General features: G+C 42.5%; 1 protein-coding gene across 1 annotated transcript in view; it reads left to right on the top strand.

Moving 5' to 3' along the window:
- CACNA1G (calcium voltage-gated channel subunit alpha1 G) overlaps positions 1 to 20,778 on the top strand; it is a 221,334-nt gene that overhangs the window by 143,220 nt on the left and 57,336 nt on the right. The window contains exons 21-24 of the mRNA XM_066614932.1: positions 2,033 to 2,159; positions 8,534 to 8,659; positions 9,295 to 9,384; positions 9,572 to 9,764. Coding sequence (XP_066471029.1) covers positions 2,033 to 2,159; positions 8,534 to 8,659; positions 9,295 to 9,384; positions 9,572 to 9,764 — 536 coding nt within the window. The remainder of the gene's footprint in view (positions 1 to 2,032; positions 2,160 to 8,533; positions 8,660 to 9,294; positions 9,385 to 9,571; positions 9,765 to 20,778) is intronic.

Here is a 20,778-nt window from a genome sequence, read left to right as displayed (position 1 = left end):
TATGTGCTACTGGCAGTTTACAGTAGCATACTTGTTAATAACTTTCAACTGATTATATTTATTGGCCTATAAAAGAAGACAAAGAATTGCCTGCTGTATATTGAACTGATAAGGGTATTCATAGTGCAGTTAGCTATGGTTGGTAAAAAACAACAGATTACATTGCCCTAAATTGTATACACAGCTCTGTCTGAATTAGAAAGCTTTAAAGCAAAGTTTGAACTAATATTTACTAAATAATGTTGCTTAACAAAGTAAATGAACTATCATAGGAACAAAGCAGAATTAATAAATCAGGTCAGAAAAGTAAATGTGGTGATATAGTGCTATGTCACAAATTCTAAGACTGAAGTTCTATACACACTTAAATGAAGGAAGCCCCACTGAACTCAGTAGGGCTTACTTCTGAGTAGATTAGCATGGGATTGTGCTGTAAGAAATCAGTGAAAGCTGATGAGACCAATTAAATTAAGGAAAACTCTCCAGGGTTTCAGCATAAATGAAAGTATTTGTCAAAGAGATTGAGAATGCAAACAATGATAATGAACTGAAAAACTGCCATATTCATTGCAGCTCTGATGAGAACTGAAAATGGTTTATTTTAAAATATAGAAAAATATAAATGTCAAGCTTTCACAAACAGTAAAATAGATAAGGAAAAGAGATTTTCTCCTAATGAGCAGCAGTGCTCAGAAATCCCAGTCAGGAAATAACACCACTAGTGACGGTAAGTTAGATTAAAACCATCCATTCAAACTCCTGACAGAAGTAAACTATTGTCCAAGGGGCTGGGGAGGCCACATCTGATGAATAATGTTTGACAATATGATGCCAAACACTTGTTTACAAAAGCTGAATTTGTTGTCTATGAGGTCAAGAGGGATACTGCTTTATTTCTCAGCCAGGAAACAAGGGATTTGCATCAAAGCACTACTGAAGCTACTCTTGTATTTTTAAAACTTGAGTAAAAAAGAAGACATGACTTGAGGTACTGAGGCATGCACATGTGAATTCAGTAGGCGTACACACACACACACACACACACACACACACACACCCTCAGCTGTCACCTCCATGTTCTGAAACCAGTATGTGTTAGGCAAATGTTCTTATTTTGCATTATTCTTTTGCAAGAACTAGAGATCTGGTGAACAGTGGAAGTGTCAAGGGCCATAAGGAGAAGAATGGAGGTTGCCATCTGAATTCGTAATAGCTGCCAGATCCTACTGGTTAACATTTTTGTTGGCAAGATTCTTAAGGAATGTGAAGTTTGTCACCCTCTGTCCAATTCAGTGAAATTTCCTAAATTAGCCAAAACTTTCTGCAGTTGCAGAATTGATCTGAAATTACCATTGTCAGCTAGATTTGACACATCTGTAATGGTCTTCCACTACAGTGCATGTAGATACTTTGGATCTCTTGCCACAGTCCCCCACCCTCAAAGTGGAACAGCATAACTCAAACGTATCTCAAAAATTATCTCAATGAGGTAACTATTGCTTCCTCCACAATCCCCATTTTATTCTTGGTAGCAGAATTTTTGAATATCATTTAATCTGCTGGTTGTATGGTAGTCTATAGTCTCCTGGAGAACTGTTTGTTTTTGTTTTTAACAGAAGTGTGGTTGCAGCTCCTTAAAGCTGGGATTTATTACAATGATGTGGAAGAAAGTATGTCAAAATGACTAGCATTTGAGGGGAAATACCACAATATAAATTCATTATAAAATGATAATACTGTACAAATATCACACCCTGTGGTGGCAGTGGTAGTTATAACTACGGGATAAGCATCTAATTTTTCATTTCATGGGTCTCATTCAAATCTTTCATATCAAACATCTGTCAGATCGTACACTCCCAATTGCACATTTTCAGTTCCATTATATCTTTTCAGATTTCAGTCCTTTTGATCATTTCTTGAAGGCTCTTACATTTGGCTAGTTGCTATTTCAAGTTTCATTTTGTTCCAGTCCCTTTGAGCTATATTGTTAAGATACTATTAACAATAGTACTTTGTATTATCTTTTCAGGGTCATTAGCCGAGCACAAGGGCTGAAGCTGGTTGTGGAAACCCTGATGTCATCCCTAAAACCAATTGGAAACATTGTTGTGATTTGCTGTGCTTTCTTCATCATTTTTGGCATCTTAGGAGTCCAGGTAGGCTCTGTGTAAGGTTTACTGAAAGTAGAAGGGACCAGACAGTTCATACAGTTCATGGCACAGAGCTGGAGGCCTTTGTCCTCACATTTCTTCACAAATTTGCATACATGTCACAAGGAAAACCCAAGCACTAGCAAGGTGAACAACTTCACAGATGCTAATGGAATAAGAATGAAATAAAATAAGCCATGCATTTCATGCTGGTTCATATATTTCTTTAAAAAAAACAAACAGTTTTACTAGTAAAACTGTAATGTGTCCATCCACCAACTGTGTGTTTCATACAGGCTCATGTTATGGGCTGTGATGAGATATTGCTCCCTGTTGCATACATGGTGGCAGACACACAGTTGGTGCTATATAACATGTGAAGAAGTTCTCAGGCTCATAAACAAGCCTTTTTCACACTTCATAGGATAAAAAATGAGGTAACTAATTGGTGTGATACAGAAAAGAATTCCCTCAAGTCAACTCAAACTTTTGAGTCAAAATGCGTCAGAGCCTCTTCAAGCAAGTTGTGAAACTGAGGATGCAATTCTATCCTGCATGGGAACAGGCAAACCAGGAGGCTTGCACTGTATCCAGTGCAGGATTGTGGCCAGAAGTGGCTTGGCCAGAGGCAAGAGGAAACTTTATCCCTGGGTAAGGGCTGCTGGTCCCTATGGGTCTCCTTGGACTTGTGCCACCTCTGGAGGTGGCACAAGTCTGAGGAGAGCGGAGTGGCTTGAAGCCACTCTGTTCTCCCAGGGAACGTGGTTGGGATCCAGCATAACTGCTGGATCCCAGCCCCACCTCCCTCTCCCTGCCCACCAGCCCCCCAGGTCACCCACCACCCACCCTTCCCCCGCCCAGGAATGCCTCCCTCCCGCCTCCCCCATGCCTACCTTTTACTCTTACATCGGCCCAACTGGGCTGACACAAGACTCAGCAAGGAAGCCACCATGGAGGCTGGATTGCTCGTAAGGTTTCCTCATAAGGCTCTTGTGGCTGCACGTATCAAAAAAGTTGCACTTTTCCAAATTTCTCCTGTTCATGTCACTTTAACAGACTTGAGAACTTTGTCCCTTGTTAAATCTGGCAGCCTTAGTGAGTGTGAGTAAGATCACCAGCCATTTTTGGTGTAACAATGGTGTAACAGTGGGAGTCATTTCCTAAAATCTCTTTACAGATAATATCTAATATAATCAATTGGTATCTGAAAAAGAACTAATCTCTTTATACATGGCTGTAACTGAGTTAAAGTCGTACTGAAATTCCTTTCCTTTGGAGCAGTGGTTCCCACCCTTTAGGAACCTGAGGACCACTGAGACAAAAATTGGAATTGGCACAGACCACATGCAACCAGGGCCTCCAAGAGGAATTTTATCAGGCCATACAACATTTCTTTTGGGCCCATTCCAAAGGGGAGGGGAGAATTGAGCAGAAAGGGTGTAGAGAGGGGGCAAAGCAGGGCAAGGGGAAGGTGGCAACAGCAGGAAAAGTCTTTGGAGCCCAGGTCTACCTGCCCATACAACATTGGCAGCTAGATACAGTCATACAGAAAACCAAAGTCTCTAAAAAAGTTTTAAATCTAGAACATTGCAGAAAATTAGATCATCATATTTAGACTCACACTAAAATGGTAAGTATCCTGGGTGTACCAAAATGTACTTCTGCAGCAGCTATAGTCCCACAGCTCTGTCCTTGTTCATGGTAAGCAGCTCCAAAAGCAAAGAGCTACTGGAGCAGGCCAGTTTCCTCCCAGCTTTGACAGTGTTTAGAAGAGTCAGCTATGCATTCCTTGGCCCAGCACATATAACTTGCAGCAGCTGCTGTACACCCAGCATCCCATGTGGGCAGCAAATCCGAGTGATATTGAAAAATATAAGATCCCAGGAAATTTCTTGGCCCCTTCTTCTGGCTCCTGGGACCCCTTTTTGACCATGGGCTCAGGTACAAATTACCCCCTGTACCCTCTTTCATTGGCCCTGCGTGCAACCATCATCCTTCACACAGAAAATGCAATTAAATTTGTAATAATTGGAGAAGATTTATTATTTATAGTAAAGATTTGTGGGTTGCTACTTTTGTTGCTGGCTGTGGGAAGTTCATTCTCTGCCCTCTCAAAGTAATCAAAGGCAGTGTTTTTTTCCTGAGACTTAGCAGACCACTTCTCAGGGAACCAGTACTTTAGAGAGATCAGAAAAGGGGTTAGGAAGAGGGGGACCATTGCAGCAGTGTCCTGGACAGAGGGCAGCAGTGTTCCCCTGTTTATAGGCTTCTGGAAAAAGTGTGTGTGTCATTTATTTTCACAAGCGTAAAGTGGTGCCACCTGAGCTGGTATGGTCCAGCCAATGTGTTCTATGGCTAGATATTTGTAGATGTGTATTGCTACCTTTTTAGATACATTGTACTTTGTTGTTAGGATTTTGTGGTTTTTGGTACTTTGTTTTTATGTTTTAACTATTTTGAAAGCCACCACAAATAGCAAGAGATGTGGCATAACATTATTTCAAATGTTAAAAGTACAGGCAGGTTCTAAGAAAGACCCTTGGTTAGCCTTGAAGGCTTAGTGTTTAGTGTCATCTGTAAAATGCTTCGAGATTTTGTATAAGTCCATGTTGGGCCATAAGGCTCGTGAGCTAAGTCCCACATGGATTTAGGGGCATGACAAGGCATACCTGGAAATCAGCACATAACAATCACTCAGTGGCAAGGCATGTTTTTTGCATGCAGAAGGTCTGGGGTTCAACCCCTGGTATCACCAGTTAGAACTGAGAAAGACCCCTGCCTGAGACCCTGGTGGCTGCCAGCCAGTATGGACACAGGCAGACCAGTGGGTAAGGTAGCTGACCATATGGGAACTTTATGGGTTCTTGAAATTGATTCAGCTATGAAAGTCCCAAGAAAGCCAGGCAAATGTTGTAGCTAAAGGATTTAGTGGAACCCTTCTTTCTTTGTGGTATACACCTCTGCTAGACACTGTTGTTTTAAGCAGCCTCCATGCACTCTGGAGAGATTGGACTCTTTTTACCTTCCCTTTCAACCTCCTTCTAACCAGCCTCCTCATTTGAGGGAAGTCCGCCCGTTGGAAGTCAAGGGTTTTTGTGAGAGATTTGCCCGGTATTCTTCCCCAAATGTGCAGGTCAAAATGGATTGCAGCATGATCACTGTTCCCCAATGGCTCCGTAATATTGACATCTCTAACCAGGTCCTGTGTACCGCACAATATTAAATCCAGAGTCACCTGTCCTCTGGTGGGCTCCATGACTAGCTGCTCTAAGGCACAGTCATTTAGCACGTCAAGGAATCCGGTCTCCTTTTCGTGACCAGAACACAAATTGACCCAGTATATTTGAGGATAATTGAAGTCCCCCATGATTACAACTTTGTCCCTCCTTGTCACCTCCCTGATCTGTATCCTCATTTCAAGGTCCCCTTCCGATTTCTGGTCTGGAGGACGATAGTACGCCCCCAGTATTACATCGCCCCACAGGCCTGGTAATTTAACCCACAGAGATTCTACGGTGGAGTCGGACCCACCTTCAATCTCTACTTTGCTGGATTCTATCCCTTCCTTAACGTAAACGGCCACCCCACCTCCAACACGCCCTTGCCTGTCCCCCCTGTAGAGATTATAGCCCGGGATTGCGGTATCCCACTGATTCTCCGCATTCCACCAGGTTTCCGTTATGCCCGCTATGTCAATGTTTTCCTTTGTCACCAGACATTCCAGTTCTCCCATCTTTGCTCGGAGACTTCGGGCATTCGCATAAAAGCATTTGTACATGGAATGCCCCAGGACGGGCTGCTTATTCATTCCTTTGTCCCCGCATCCTCTCACTGTGCCAAACCATCTATCATATCCCATCACACTACCATTCCCAATTTCTTCTCCTACTCTGCCTTTGTCTTGTTGTTCTCTAACCTCCCCATACTCGTCCCATAGGGATGAGGAGTCCCGAACCGGATGCCCCTCAGCTCCTGTCGGCCTTCCCCCAGGGATCAGTTTAAAAGCTGCTCTGCCACCTTTTTAATGTTATGCACCAGCAGTCTGGTTCTATTCTGATTCAAGTGAAGCCTGTCCCTCTTGTACAGGCCCCGCTTGTCCCAAAACGTTCCCCAGTGCCTAACGAATCTAAACCCCTCCTCCCTACACCACCATCTCGTCCACGCATTGAGACCCCTGATCTCCGCCTGCCTAGCTGGCCCTGTGCATGGAACAGGTAGCATTTCAGTGAATGCTACCTTCGAGGTCCTGGCTTTCAGCTTCCTTCCTAATAGCCTAAATTTGGCCTCCAGGACCTCCCAGCTACACTTGCCCACGTCGTTGGTGCCGACATGCACCACAACCGCTACCTCCTCCCCAGCACTGTCTATCAGCCTGTCTAGATGAGAAGTGGTGTCCGCAACCTTCGCACCAGGCAGGCAAGTCGCCATGCGGTCCTCACATCCGTCGCAAACCCCCCTCTCTATGTTTCTAATAATCGAATCCCCCACTGCAAGAAGCCCCCGACCCCCCTCCTGCCAAGGAGTATCCTGAGGGCATTCAGATACGGGCCCGTCCCCTGGAGAAGGGGTCCCCCCTAGGGGATTGTTTCCCTCCTTTCCAGGATGACATCCTCCAGCCCCGAGACTTCCCACCCAGGCAGCTGAGGAGCTGCACGCCTGAGGTTGGGACGAATCCTGATCGTCCCCGGAAGACTCCTCATGGTCCTTCTCTGCCTGCCTCTGCTTCTCCAGGTCGGCCTCCAAGGCTTCAAGGGACTGGATGCGTTCCCTGACACCCTGGAGCTGCTTGCACCGAGGACACACCCATGACTTATGCCCCAGAGGCAAATAGTCATACATGTGGCACTCAATGCAGAACACTGGATAGCCCCCACCCTGCTGCTGGCTGTCTGACTGCATAGCTTTTTTGTTGTTTTTGTTTAGAGGTACTTTTAAAAACCCTACACTGGTTTCCTGCCCTCTTCTCAAGGGAAGAGAAGGGCGGTGTCTGGGTCCCTGGCCTCCTCACCCTGCTGCTGAACTCGCCCAGATGCTAAACTCACCGTGCCTTACCCGGCACTTAGCTCCCAGAGGCACTTGGGGTCCCAGGGGCAACACGCTCCTGCAGAGAGGCTCACGCGATGGCAGGCCCTGGCTTTATACCCCTAGCTACCTCCTCCTCCCTCCCTCCTTGCTATTGAAAGGGGGGCTGGTCTTCCCAGGTGAGATTACAAAAGCTCAGGAAGACAAAAGGCTGCTGATGGGCTTAATCCACTCTGCAGGCCCCTGAATGGGTTGCTTGGATTAGCTTAATGGGGCTCTTATCACTTATAACTTCTCTTGAACAACTAACTGATCAGCATGTCTGCAGCTTATATTGTAGCAGCCCTGGCTGCTGACTGAGGAATTGCTAGCAAGCCACACCCATGCAGGGGCCTGCTTCCAGCACCCAGTTCTCATCAGGATTCGTGTGCTTGTCTTTGAGCTTGTACACACTACTGGTTTCCTGTACTGTCCTGTAGGTTGGGCCTGAGCTGTAGCAGGTTACTTCAGTAGCAGAAATTAGTGTACTAACCGCACTGACAGTTATATGTACTGCTCAAGTTGCATTGCTTCGTATTGTACAGTTCCTGTTGAAGGAGGGAAGATGTTCTTGCTAAAATTTAATGGAATACAAAAAAGTGTGCTGATAGAAATTTTGGATTAGCATACCACAACTATGTGCCCCTTATTTATTATATGTTGATCTGGATGAAGACCTGCCTAGAAGAGGTAGGTTTGTTGAGCTTGTTCCCATTAGCCAAGTCGTAAAAATGATAATAAATCAGCTGTTGAAGGCTTTTCTCTACCAAACCTAAACTGTGAATAGCATTGTGAGGGTTTTCTATACTGAACTCCATGTACACTCATGCAGCTTTTGCCTTCTGTGTTGTGTACATGACCTGGATAGCACCTTCTGAATGAGCCGCTCACTTATTTTAGGTATTTATATCTTGCCCTTTAACCCAGAAGATGCCCAAGATGGCATATACGCAAATACGATTAATAGAGCAATAACTCTAAACCAGAAAAATACCCAAAGACCAAAACAGCAATAAAATCAGTATGAGTACACGTGACAACATCAAATCAGAACAGCAGCCTAACATCTCATCATTGGTTAAAAACTGGGTGAACGACACTGTTCTGAATAACTGAAAACTTGTTTTGCTTGGCCCCTCTCAGTCCTCTTGGAGAGAGTTTTCATAAATGGGGCACCACCAAAGAGAAGGTACTACCCTACTCACCCAACCTCTAAAGGCCTCACCCAACGTGCAGAAAGGCCTCTGAAGATTATCCTAATTGCCAGGCATTCTCTGCAGGTTTCCTCAACCAATTCTTTGACTTTTTGCTTTTTCCAGTTATTCAAAGGGAAATTTTTTATCTGCCAAGGGGAAGACACAAGGAACATCACCAACAAATCAGACTGTGCAGAAGCCAGCTACAAATGGGTCCGGCACAAGTATAATTTTGATAATCTCGGCCAGGTATTAATGGAATGGTAATCTGCTTCTTTGTTCCTTTATCTCCTTGATTTAAGACCCATGTGAAGTATTCTCCAGATACTGCAACTGCCATACCAAATGACATGTTTCCTAAACGCATAATGCACATCTAAAGGTTCCCATCGTGCTATTCTTTACTGTGCATAACTTCCTTTCAGAATTAAGACAAGCACACACTCTTTCTTGAACCATTTAATTGGTCTACTGCTCCACAGCAAACCACACACATCTAGCAAAAAGCTTTGTCTCATGAAGCTATACACACTGTGTACAGCATTTCCTAATATCTCCATTTGTTTCCAAGTGCCACTGGAAACCATCAGTATTTTAGCAGTGTGGTAGGGACTAATTAGAAGTGAGCTGTGGAAGCCTGGAGGGTGAAAATGGAACTGGCTCCCTGCATTTTGAATTAACCCTCATTGTTGGACCAGTATCTGACATTGATAGGTTTCTGCTGGCAGGAGACCTTCACCATCAAAGCACCTTATTATCATCCACAAGGTAAAATAACAAGTGCAAGTGTAAAGAGAAAGGAAAGAACAGTAGAAGTGCACACATAAAAGGAGATGTTTTCTTCTAACCTAAATGTCTCGCTCTGTTTCCTCTTGCCTTTCTAGGCCTTAATGTCGCTGTTTGTTTTGGCCTCCAAAGATGGGTGGGTGGACATCATGTATGATGGATTGGATGCTGTAGGAGTAGATCAGCAGGTATGTGTATATAATTACATTACTAGAAGCCCAAGAGACAGAAGTGGTTCGTTTTTGTTGAATGGAAACCAGAGAGAATATGGACCTTCAAAATACTTCTCTGTCATGCATAACACAAGTTTTTGTTGTCCCCCTTACCCCATTCCCATTTTTTGTGATTTTAATGATTTCTTCTTCTACCTTGTAGCCAGTCATGAATTATAACCCTTGGATGCTTCTCTACTTCATCTCCTTCCTGCTGATTGTTGCCTTCTTTGTCCTCAACATGTTCGTGGGGGTTGTGGTGGAAAATTTTCATAAATGTCGTCAGCATCAGGAGGAAGAGGAAGCAAAGAGGCGAGAAGAGAAGAGACTTCGTCGGCTGGAAAAAAAGAGAAGGAGTAAGGAGAAACAGATGGCTGGTCGGTAGTCTTTCCACATCTTTCTGAGTGCTGCTTGACCTTTGACAGTCTCCCCATAGCTCCCTGCCTAGCACCTGAAGCTCAGGATGTCCCAAAAGCATGTCCAGCTATGAAATTTGCATGAAAGATATAGCACTGCCATAGGCTGAGCAAAGAGCCATGTAAACGTAGTAATGGCTGCATGATCTGCAACTACTTTTTTGCACTAGGTGATTTTAAACAAAATTATTTTCCATTGCTCAAGCTTAGCATTATCCAAATAGTCAAATGCAGAGGACAACAGTTCTAGAACAGGCCAAGAATCTCAGGTGTGTCCTGCACTGTTGCTGATAACTAGTTTCACTATTTGGTTTATTACAGCCTTGCAATGTCACAGTGGAATCACTTTTGCCAAATTCCAAGCCAGCTGAACATAGTGGTTGACGAAATTGCATAGTATATCCAAGGATGTAATAACAGAAAAGCAGGCTTGTTTTAGAAATGCTTGAAAGTAGAGTGCATTTGCTTGAGAAATACAGAATTCTTTTTTAAAAAGAAATAGAGAAAAAAATATTAACCAAATACATTTTTATTGATAAATCCATCGACACAAAAACTGGATGGAGCGCGTAGAATAATATTTTTATTATTTTATAGCCATATTAGACTTATGTGAAACCTGAGAAATTTGACATACTGTCTTTTTTAACCTCAGTTTCTGTTTGATTGGAAAAGCAGGAAATAACACTCAGGTCAGAGGTCACAGGTCAGAGGTACTCTTCTCCATCTTGCATGCCTTCTATTTTGCTTGATATTCTTTTCACGCCCATGCATTCATATTATCACTCTTACTACATACATCACTAAGTGTTCTTCGGCTCCCCCTCCCCATTTCCTTTTTCATATATTTCTCACCCCTTTTTGGACTGGCATCAGTAAATCTGTAGGAATCTCTCATCGTTGTTGTGGTTGTGGTTGTTTAACAAACTTAACTGTTACTAAAATCTCTGGTGTCTTTCCCTATTGTGACCATGATTAAAGAATTATATCATTAAAGTCAACTCATATCTACTTAAGTACTTTTAAAATTTGAATGCAATATGTTTAAACTGTGTTTACCTGAAAGTAGAGATCCCAGATTAAAAGTTTAGCAGCAAGGGTCGTTCTGACACTGTGGAGTTTTGTGGAATTGTAGAGTTCTGAAATAAGAGAGATCCATTATGAGCAATGAAGTTGCTGTTTTTTCAAAATATATCAGAACTGATACTGTTTTTTCAAGACATGGGTATGCTGATTTATATATCAAAGAGTGTGTAAACATTATATAGAAAGGGTTTTCCATGTGTGTAAGGGTGATTGCACATACAGTATTATTTTTCTGTGCCAATGCCTATGGAATTTTGTATGCATGGTGCCCCCCAGTGCTCATACAGGTACAGGTGGCTGTTTAACTGAGACTAATGGCACAATCCTAACCATGAGTTAGGCTGGGAGGATAGGCCTAGGAAGCTGGGATAGGCTGGGAGACTGGATAGGCTGGGAGTTAGGCCTAGGAGGATCACAAACGTGCCATAAAGCATGTCCTGGGGGCAGACGGGGAGCAGGAGGTGGGGCTTCGATCTGGCTGCTATGCTGTATCTTGACTCCCATTCCCAAGCAATATGGAGCAACTTCAAGCCACTATGCTCTCCTTGTATTTGTGCCACCTCTTGAGATGGTGCAAGTCCAAGGAGACCCATAGGGTTTGCAGTGGCTTACCTGGGAGTAAGGGGAAGAGTTTCCCCTTACTTTTGGCTGAACCACTTTGGTGCCCTATCTCGCGCTGGATACAGCACAAGCCTCCTGGCTTGCCTGTTTCAGTGCAAGTTAGGATTGTGCTGCATGAAAAATAAAATCATTCAAGTGGAATTTTTCTTTGTGTTTTTGCTTATGCTAAATTGAAAAAAACATGCAAAAAAGAGTTATATGTTACAAGCTACCAAGTCAAAGACGGCAAAGAAAATTTTGGGATAAATGCTCCAACTTCCCCTCAGTGATTACATAGCTATTTCCTAGATCTTTTAAGGCCTTGTACCTCAGAATTGCAGTTAGTTCCTTTTGTGCTGGGTGCAGGGTTTGAGGCAGCAACCTCCATTTTTCAGGTTCCTTCCAGTGGGTTGTATCCTAAGTTGTCTTTGTGCAAATAGAAGGCCTTCATTCATGCAAAATGTGTGCGTGGGGGGGGACGATGTCCACCAATCATTCTCCCTTGGTAGCCCATGTACCACATCCCATCCTGTCCCATCCTGATAAGTCTTATCCCTCAGGGGTAACAATTTCTCGCTGGAGTTGGCCAATACATTGTATGTCCCAAGTCAGTTAGCACTTTAAAAAGACATGGCCAAGACATTTGCAACTCAAGTTGTTTTCCTGCCCACCCTCCTGGCAGGAATAATGTCACCTGAATATGAACAATTCATTCTAAACTTGAAGTTTTTTTGCTGGGAAAAGGTATTTCCAGAGTATAGATAAGAGTGCAAAACAAAAAATTACAGAGAACGATAGAAAAAAAAAATTTCCAATTACTTGTGAGGTGAAATGCATTTTATCGGAGGGCTTATTTCCAGGTATTTAGAGTAGCATATCTACTGGTACTATGTCAGTGAAAAACAGCAGTGTGACTGTTTTGCTGGCATCGCATCTGCAGATGTGTTAGACTGGGAGACAGCTGAAAGTGTAGCGAGGAGGAGCACAACTCATACAAAACCTAGTGGACTTTGGCACAGAATGAGAGCAGGAAGATCCACCCTTTTCAAAGTGAAGACTCAAATTTCCCAACCAGTACAAAGTTTTTAATCAAATGTATATTTTGCTATGAAAGAGGCAACCAAGAAACAAGAACAGTCCCTAGGGAGGTTTTAAGAGGCAGCTTATACACTCTCCTGAAAAAGAGTTCCTTCTTAAAGGAAAGTAAATTTTGAATATTGAAGGACATGTGCAAAGCCATGAGAACTCCCATGGAGTCTCTCGCAGAACTGTGGCCTAAGCATTGCTAGCAGCACACTATGTAGAATAATAAAATTGCACTTCACCTTTCCAACCAACCCCCCATACTTATCTTCCTTTATCCCTGTCAAAGAGCTTCAGTCCTAGACCTTACTGGCTGCTGCTACTATGCACTGTCCTAACTGACCTGTTCACTGCCTGTTGCCCAGCCTTCCTGCTAATCCCTATAACATTACATTTTCCATCTTTCCTGTGCTCCTCTTGGTCCTCAGTGTCAGAAGCGTATGCCAAGGCAACTTTCTCCTTGTGTTGGATACTTCACAAAAGGTGTTCCATTAGGGATCAACAGGAGCCACACTCAGTGCTTTTTTTGTAAAAAAAATAGGTGAAGGAACTCACAACTTTTTATTTATTTATTTTTAAACCATTTTTTATACACGCGCACGCACGCACACGCACGCGCATCCCGTGTGAGCTCCCTGATAGCAAAAGCACTCCTGCCACAGCTGGAGTGAAACACCCCATTTTTTTTAGGTGGGGAGGTGCTCCATTGGGCTATAGGAAACTTTCTCCATTGGGCTATAGGAAAGCCTATACAGTAGTTAAAGTGTTCAGAACAAATATATAAAGTCTTGAGCCCAGCTGGTGGCCATCAGTGCTTCAAGTGTTAGTTCCAAACTTTGAGCCTAAGAGCTCTGGTGGCTCAATGGCTAAACTGCAGGTCTGTGGAGCCAGAGGCTTGGGGTTCAAATCCCTATGAGGAATAATTTTTTTTAGGTGGGAAGGTGCTCCATGGCTGCAAAATATAAAGGTTGGTTGCTAGTTGCCAAAAGGGGGGGCCAGTTGAGGCTGCAAAACTCCTCAAAGTTCAGTCCCAGGCAGGCTCTTTTTTGAACTTTTTCTTTTTAAGTTCCAGTTAGGACTTAACCCACAGTTAAGCTCCTGGAGTGAGCCCCCTGCTGGAGGCTGTGGGTTAAGTCCTACCTGGGACTTTAAAAAAAAAGTTCAAAAAAGAGCCTGCCTGGGACTGAACTTTGAGGAGTTTTGCAGCCTCAACTGGCCCCCCTTTTGGCAACTAGCAACCAACCTTTATATTTTGCAGCCATGGAGCACCTTCCCACCTTAAAATATATATACATATATATATATATATATATATATATATATATATATATATATATATATATATATATATTAATATTATTCCTCACTGGGATTTGAACCCCTAGACCTGCAGTTTAGCCATTGAGCCACCAGAGCTCTTACGCTCAAACTGTTTGGAACTAATACTTGAGGCACTGATAGCCACCAGCTGGGCTGAATACCTTATATATTAGTTCTGAACACTTTAACAATAGGCTTTCCTATAGCCCAATGGAGAGAGTGCTGGGCTGTGGAGCACAAGGTTGGAGGTTCGAATCCCTCCCTAGCCAGCAGTGCGGAGCAGGGTGGTGCAGGCAGGGGAAAAAAGGTGGGGGCAAGGAGGAGGGAAAAAAGGGGGCAGGATGGTGCAGGCAGGGGGGGAAAAGGTGGGGGCAGAGAGGAGGGGGAAAAAAAGGTGCCGGAACGCCATTCCGGTGCGTTCCATTACAAAAAAAGCCCTGGTCACACTGATGAATACATAATGCATAGATCAGTGGTTCCCAAACTTTTTAGCACTGGGACCAACTTTTTAAAATGACACTCTATAGGGACCCACCTCGATTTACCAAACTTTAAAAAAAGAGTTCTAAAAAGAAATATTTATTTATTTATTTATTTATAATAACAAAAAAAAAAGACCCTCAAACATTCATCTCCCTATATTTAAACTTACTTGCAAACTGCAGGAGCTGAGGTCTTTGCAGGGTAATTAGCAGCTACAGCATCTGATTTTTGAATAACTTCAGAGTTGAAGCAATTAGTTATCTGATCTTTCCATCACCATTTGATGACCCACCGAAAATCAGGTTGCGACCCATCAGTGGGTCCCAACTCACAGTTTGGGAAACACTGGCACAGATACATATCTAGATAGATATGTTAAGAACGCATATATTTTTAGATGCTGTAATTATCATACATTAATCTAGCACTATTATTATGAGTGTAAATAGACTTTTTGCAAGTTAAATAAAACTGTAACTAAGGCTGCAATCCTATACACACTTTCCTGAGAATAAGTCCCATTTAATACAATGGGACTTACTACTGCATAGACAGACATAGGATTGCACTCTAAATGATGCACCTTCAGCTTCCTTCCTGATACCGAAAAAAAATTTAAAGATTTAGGGAATTAGTATAGACTATTATAACACTCTAAGCATCATTCACAAACCTCATGGTTATGATCCCCACTAATGAGCCTCATTAAAAACGGCCTCCAGCAAATTTGCTGGGGACTTAATTGTTTCTTCCCCAACTGAAACATTCTGAAAGCTTTCACTTAATCTGAGTTCTCATTGACAATTAATAATGCCTTAGAAATTAATTTTATATTGGCTGTAATTGTTACTTTTTCAAGAAACCACTTGGGAAAGCTAATATTTTACTTCTCAAGTTTAAAAATATTGCTCAAATAAATTTAATTATTTAAGGCTGTTTAAGCTGCAATCCTGTAGTTACCTACCTAAGAGTAAATCCCAGAGAATACTTCTAAGTAGAGTTGCATAGCATTGCACAATTAATTAAAATATCAAACATATGCCAGTGAAAATAAATTCCATGAAATGGGCAAGTTTAAAACAATAAAGAAGAGGATATAAGCCAATTTTCTACTGACAAGTGAGATGTTGCTGCAAAGAAAATATCCTTTGGAGGAGAAAGAAACAGGCTTGTCAATGAATAGAGCTTCCATAGAGTCACATTCAATTAAAGTATGTTAGACTGATTACCTGGTTCAAATGTGTATCCATTTACAAGCAAGATGTCCCTTTACAAGCATGATGTCCCTTTTACTTAGCACTGGACGCTTCTATTAGGGAAAAGCAGCTTTTGGACCATTTGAAAGGAAGAAGCAGTGGTTGGGAGTGCTTAGCTATTCCCTAAGAGCTGCTTTTCTGCTTCAACTAGTTTATCATGTTTACTCGCACACTCTTACAGAACCTTGAGAGAAGAAAACATCTTATTACAGAGAGGGATTGAAGGAGAAAAGCAATGAGCAGATGAAGTAATAAGCACCCTCTTCCCTTATGCATACAATTCCCTCCCCCATACAAGCATTTGCTTGGATCTTATTGCACACATTTGTGTGTAATGTGATGTTCTGCCTGATGAATGCAGTATTTAAGCACTTTGTTCTGAATAATTCATTGATTATACAGTACTTCATCAGCTGAAGCAGTGAAATGGCTCTGGGGTAGGTAGCATGAAGACTGCACTATCCAAAATCTTCCCGCCCATTTTATTCAGTTTTTACATATCACACATGGCATGAAATTGGAACAAAAGTTTTCTATATTATGCTGCCCTGGGCCTAGTACTGACCACATGACTCTTTAGTTATTCCAGGCTTGTTCAACTATAGTCACATTGAAATTAATAGAATTTGGAGGAAAGTCTTTTGGACCAAATAGTTTGAAGAATTAGAGCTTTGGCTCATCCTGTGCTTCTTTTGAAACTATGCTTGTATTCCTTTCTGATGTAAGATATCCCAGATGTCTTGCTGATAACTTTAGTAGTGTTCTATTTGGGAACAGAGAAGGCATGACTTATGGTTGGATTGGGAGATTCCCTTTTCTTGGTGCTGTTTATCATTCAATATAATCCTAAAGTATTCTGCTGAAACATCCCATCAAAGGGCCGCTGGTTTAAGAGAGAAGATACGTTTGCTCTTGGTTGTCTGCTATTATCTCATAGTGGAGAGAAATGTGCTTAGGATATAAAGATCCATTCACTTTGGTGCATTTAAGCAGTAAACTGTTTCTCAAGTAGCAGCCATCATTCCATTCCAAAACTTTGGAAACTGAGAAGATATGCAGAAACAGCTTTTGTGAGGCACATGGGCCTGCTGTTTGGGGGAGTGGGTGTCAAAAATTCCTTTGGGTGAAATAGTAGGGCTAGTCTAAAATCACTTTCTCAATCCCAGTCTGTCACTATTATTATTCCTATTAGAATATCAAATGGTATTAGTATATAATTTTATCATGCCATCAACAATAATCTTGAGACCTTTAAATTAAAATGCAGGGTATATCTTATAAATGTATCTCAACCACCTAGACCTTGCCTACAGGCTTGAATGCTTGTATGAAGATGATCAGTACGGTGGCAAAACAGAAAACAAAAACTTCCTGCTTCCCCTAGAGTGGAGTTGGATACAATCTACTACACCAGTGTTCCCAAATTAGTTGTTCATGACCCGTCAGGAAAACCAGAAGCAGGGCATTCCCCCTTAAGGGGAGTGCCCTGCAGGTGGCAGCAACGCAGTTTCCAGGATCATGCCATTGCCAGGGACGAAGAGGCTTTTTAGTACTCACCTCTGACAGGGCAGGCCACCTGGGGGGGCAGGGAGCCCGTGGATGCCCCTGCAGGACTCTCCAAGCTCCAAAAGTGTGAAAAAAAGCCGTCAGAAGCCACTTCCAGTTTCACAATTGAAAACTGGAAGTGGCTTCCAGTAGCTTTTTTTACACTTTCTGCTGGCTCCCCGCACCTTCCAGGAGGCCCACCCTGGCAGAGGTAAGTACTAAAAAATCCCTGGCAGCCGTACAGTCCTGGGGATCGTGTCATTTTCATGCCCCTCCTCTGCAAACAGTTAGGAGGTTCCCAACTCCCCTGTGGGAACTACTATACTACATGTTACTTCTGTATAAGCACCTAAAGAAATACAAGCGTCATATATTGAAACTTGTGGATATATTTGTGTGGAATCCCTGTTAGACAGATGGAGTTTTGGGTTTGCATTACCACAGTGATAGTGAATGAAGCACTGAAGGTGGAATAAAGGATTTGCTGTCCGTCTTACTGGGTGACTTAATGCCCTTTCGTTCTTCTAGATCTAATGCTGGATGATGTAATAATGGAGAGCTCAGCCAGTGCAGAGCCAGGTACTTGGGGAGTCCTTGCCGTCTTTGTCTCACGTGAATGGCAGTGCTGTGTAACTTAACGGCTGGCCACTAGTGCTGTGAGGCGTCTTGCTAGACTGTGTGTGGTGGGAGGTCTTTATCTGCTTGCTCCATGTTTCACGCATGTTGTTTTCATACTTTCCTTTACGCTGAAACATCCACAAGCTTGACTTACCGCTGACATGTTTAATTTTTAATATTATGTTTTTTAATCCATTTCCTTTGAAAGTTTTTTTTAATTATAATATCATCAGACCCCTTTGTCCTTTTGCTGCGTTCAGGAAGAGATTTTTGGAAAATGCCTGGGTCAAGAGCCTGATTGTGTGTAGGAACTAACCCTGTGGCTGTAGCCTGCATTTCAGCTATGTGATCAGTTGTATAATTGTGGATCTAAAAATTTTGGCTTGACTTAGCAGCTAGCCATTACTTTTGGTTGGCACATACTAGCAGATTAGAGGGAAAGTGAGTCATTGTGCTGTTTTCAGCACAATAACGTAGTCTTGTGGATTAGGTCCTATTTGTCCCAACATGAAGCAGTTAGGCATGTAGTCCAAGTAAGAGCTATAGTTTTGACCTAGTTCTATAAAGATCAACAAAATGTTTCCCATTACAATAACACAACAACAGGTATTTATATACCGCCTTTCTTGGTCTTTATTCAAGACTTTATTCAAGGCGGTTTACATAGGCAGGCTTTTATTTAAATCCCTTATTAAATAGGGATTTTTACAATTTGAAAGAAGGTTCTTTCTTTCAAGAACCACTACATTCAGGTGTTTCATTCCGATCTGGCTTCACATTCTGGCCTCCATCCTCCCACGCTCAGAGCAGATGGAATAGCTCGGCTTCAGCTTGTCAGCTGCTTCAAGGTCGCACTGTGCCGTTGGCCTCGAACTGGCGACCTTGTGGATGTTATCTTCAGGCAGACGGAGGCTCTACCCTCTAGACCAGACCTCCTGCCCATTACTTCATTAGGCACAGCTTCAGGCCTTGCTTAGGGTTAAGGATCCGGCCTGGGATTGAGGATAGGATCCTATAGCAGCCTCAGCTGCAGTTCCTTTCCCCTCTTAGACCCTCTTCATCCATCCACACCCTTCTGGCCCTCCCCCGGAACACCTCCAAACCACTAGCTGGCAAACTTACCACTGTAGACTCCCAGAGCCTTTCTGGGCACAGAAGCCCAGTATCCGCTTGAGTTTGTGTCTGCACTGGCACCTGCCTCTTCTAGTAGCCACAAAGTGCATTACAGCACTTTTGTGACAGCTGTTGCCAGGGCAGTGCACCAGACAGTGGTACTGCAGCCCTGGTGGATTGGGCTGTTAGTTAAGGACACTGCCTTCTAATGTACTATTTTAAAATATCAAAACAGAAGCTGTGTCTTTATTTCATTTTCAGCTCAAGGCCACATCGTTGCTCCATGTACAACTGTTGATATTCTCATTGGCTGTTAAGATTCTTCCAGCAAGAGAGTGCATTTGTGGAAGCAGGCTAGATGCAATTATGTGTGTGAATTCCAACAACTTTTCAATCTTCATTAGTGGATACTGTAGGAAGACTTCCTAGTCATTGCTGAACATTTGATCAGCTATTGGACTACTGTATAAGCCAATAGATAGTACCACCCAGTGTTGCAGCTTTGGAAAGCCAAAAAACCTTGCCGACATTTGACAAATTAATGCCAACAGCCTACAGCAAATTAGTAGGGATACTTTTCCAAGTTGGTCAATTATTTTATGGTGCCAGAGGCCAAGTGAATATAATGCCTGTTGAAGGATTGTGTTGATTAACACAACCCCTGACAGGTACAAAGTTTATTTGAGATGTGATTCTAAGAATACCGCTAATGTTAAAAAAACAACAACCATGTGTGTTACAGAGAAATAAATCAAAAGGGTGGTTCTAATGGGCAAAGATTTGACTAAAAATGACCCAGCATGCTTTAATGAATCCTGAATCTCCTTAACATTTTCAAGCCATGTGTTCATTTCCTTACATTCACGCATTCATACTCTCTGTTTTGACTGGGAGACTAGTCCTGACTCTCCTCTTGGGGAAGGGCTAGAGGAATATCTCCTAAGACTTGTAATTTGAATGTGGTTAAGTAATCATCTTGATCACATTAACATTTTAGCCATACATCTGGGTGTTTGTGTTTGTTCTGATTGCTTTGGGCTTGTCCCAAATTGACCGTTCTCTAGTGCAGGCTCAAAGAGCCTCATCACTTGCCCCTTTTAAATATCTGGTTTTCAGACCTGTGCTTTGTGTTTCCCTTGTTGTTGCCTCAAAGTGGTACAAACATTATTCACTGTAGCAGAATGCTCCTTGATGTGAAAGTGAAAGTACAGAGACAGACTCTTAAAATGTTTTAAGCATACATGATGTTAGGAAATTGATAATGATGCCATACTCAGAAACTTCTTGTAACCTGATGAGCAATCCACAACTGAAAAACCCAGGATGACTGTCTTCCTTGGCATTCACAAAACTTACAGAGTGAAAGTAAAATGTGCTATCTGTTTATATTGTCTGTCTGTGAGGTTTACTGATACAGAGTAGAATTTTTATTTTTGGACCTGCTGTCTGTCATAGTGGGGAAACTCTCAGTGGGAATAATTTGACCATTTTCTGTTTTGCTTTTCACAAATGCCATTCACTAAAAAAAACTAATAAAACTACTTGTTTAAATGTCAACGTTACTGCCATGCACATCACTTTGAACTTTGAATTCTCTGGACAGTTTGTAAATCCAGCTGCTTCAGGAATGCTGCATCCCTGACCTCTCTCATACACTGTATGAAGGTTTAAGGGAGCATTCAGCCCCTTATTTGTGCAAACAGAAGGCAGTGCTTGCCACTTCAGATGCCATTCAGCACAATATGTAAATGCCAACACTATTAGACAGCTGGTTACAGCTGCCACACCACTTCACTTCATTCCAAAACACTGGCAGGGAATCAGGAATATGCTTTCCCTCCTTCAGGCTA

The sequence above is a fragment of the Tiliqua scincoides genome, chromosome 2 (assembly GCF_035046505.1).
Source record: "Tiliqua scincoides isolate rTilSci1 chromosome 2, rTilSci1.hap2, whole genome shotgun sequence".
In the NCBI taxonomy this organism is placed as follows: domain Eukaryota; kingdom Metazoa; phylum Chordata; class Lepidosauria; order Squamata; family Scincidae; genus Tiliqua; species Tiliqua scincoides.
Note: the sequence above shows the minus strand (reverse complement) of the source record. Positions and strands in the feature narration are given on the sequence as shown.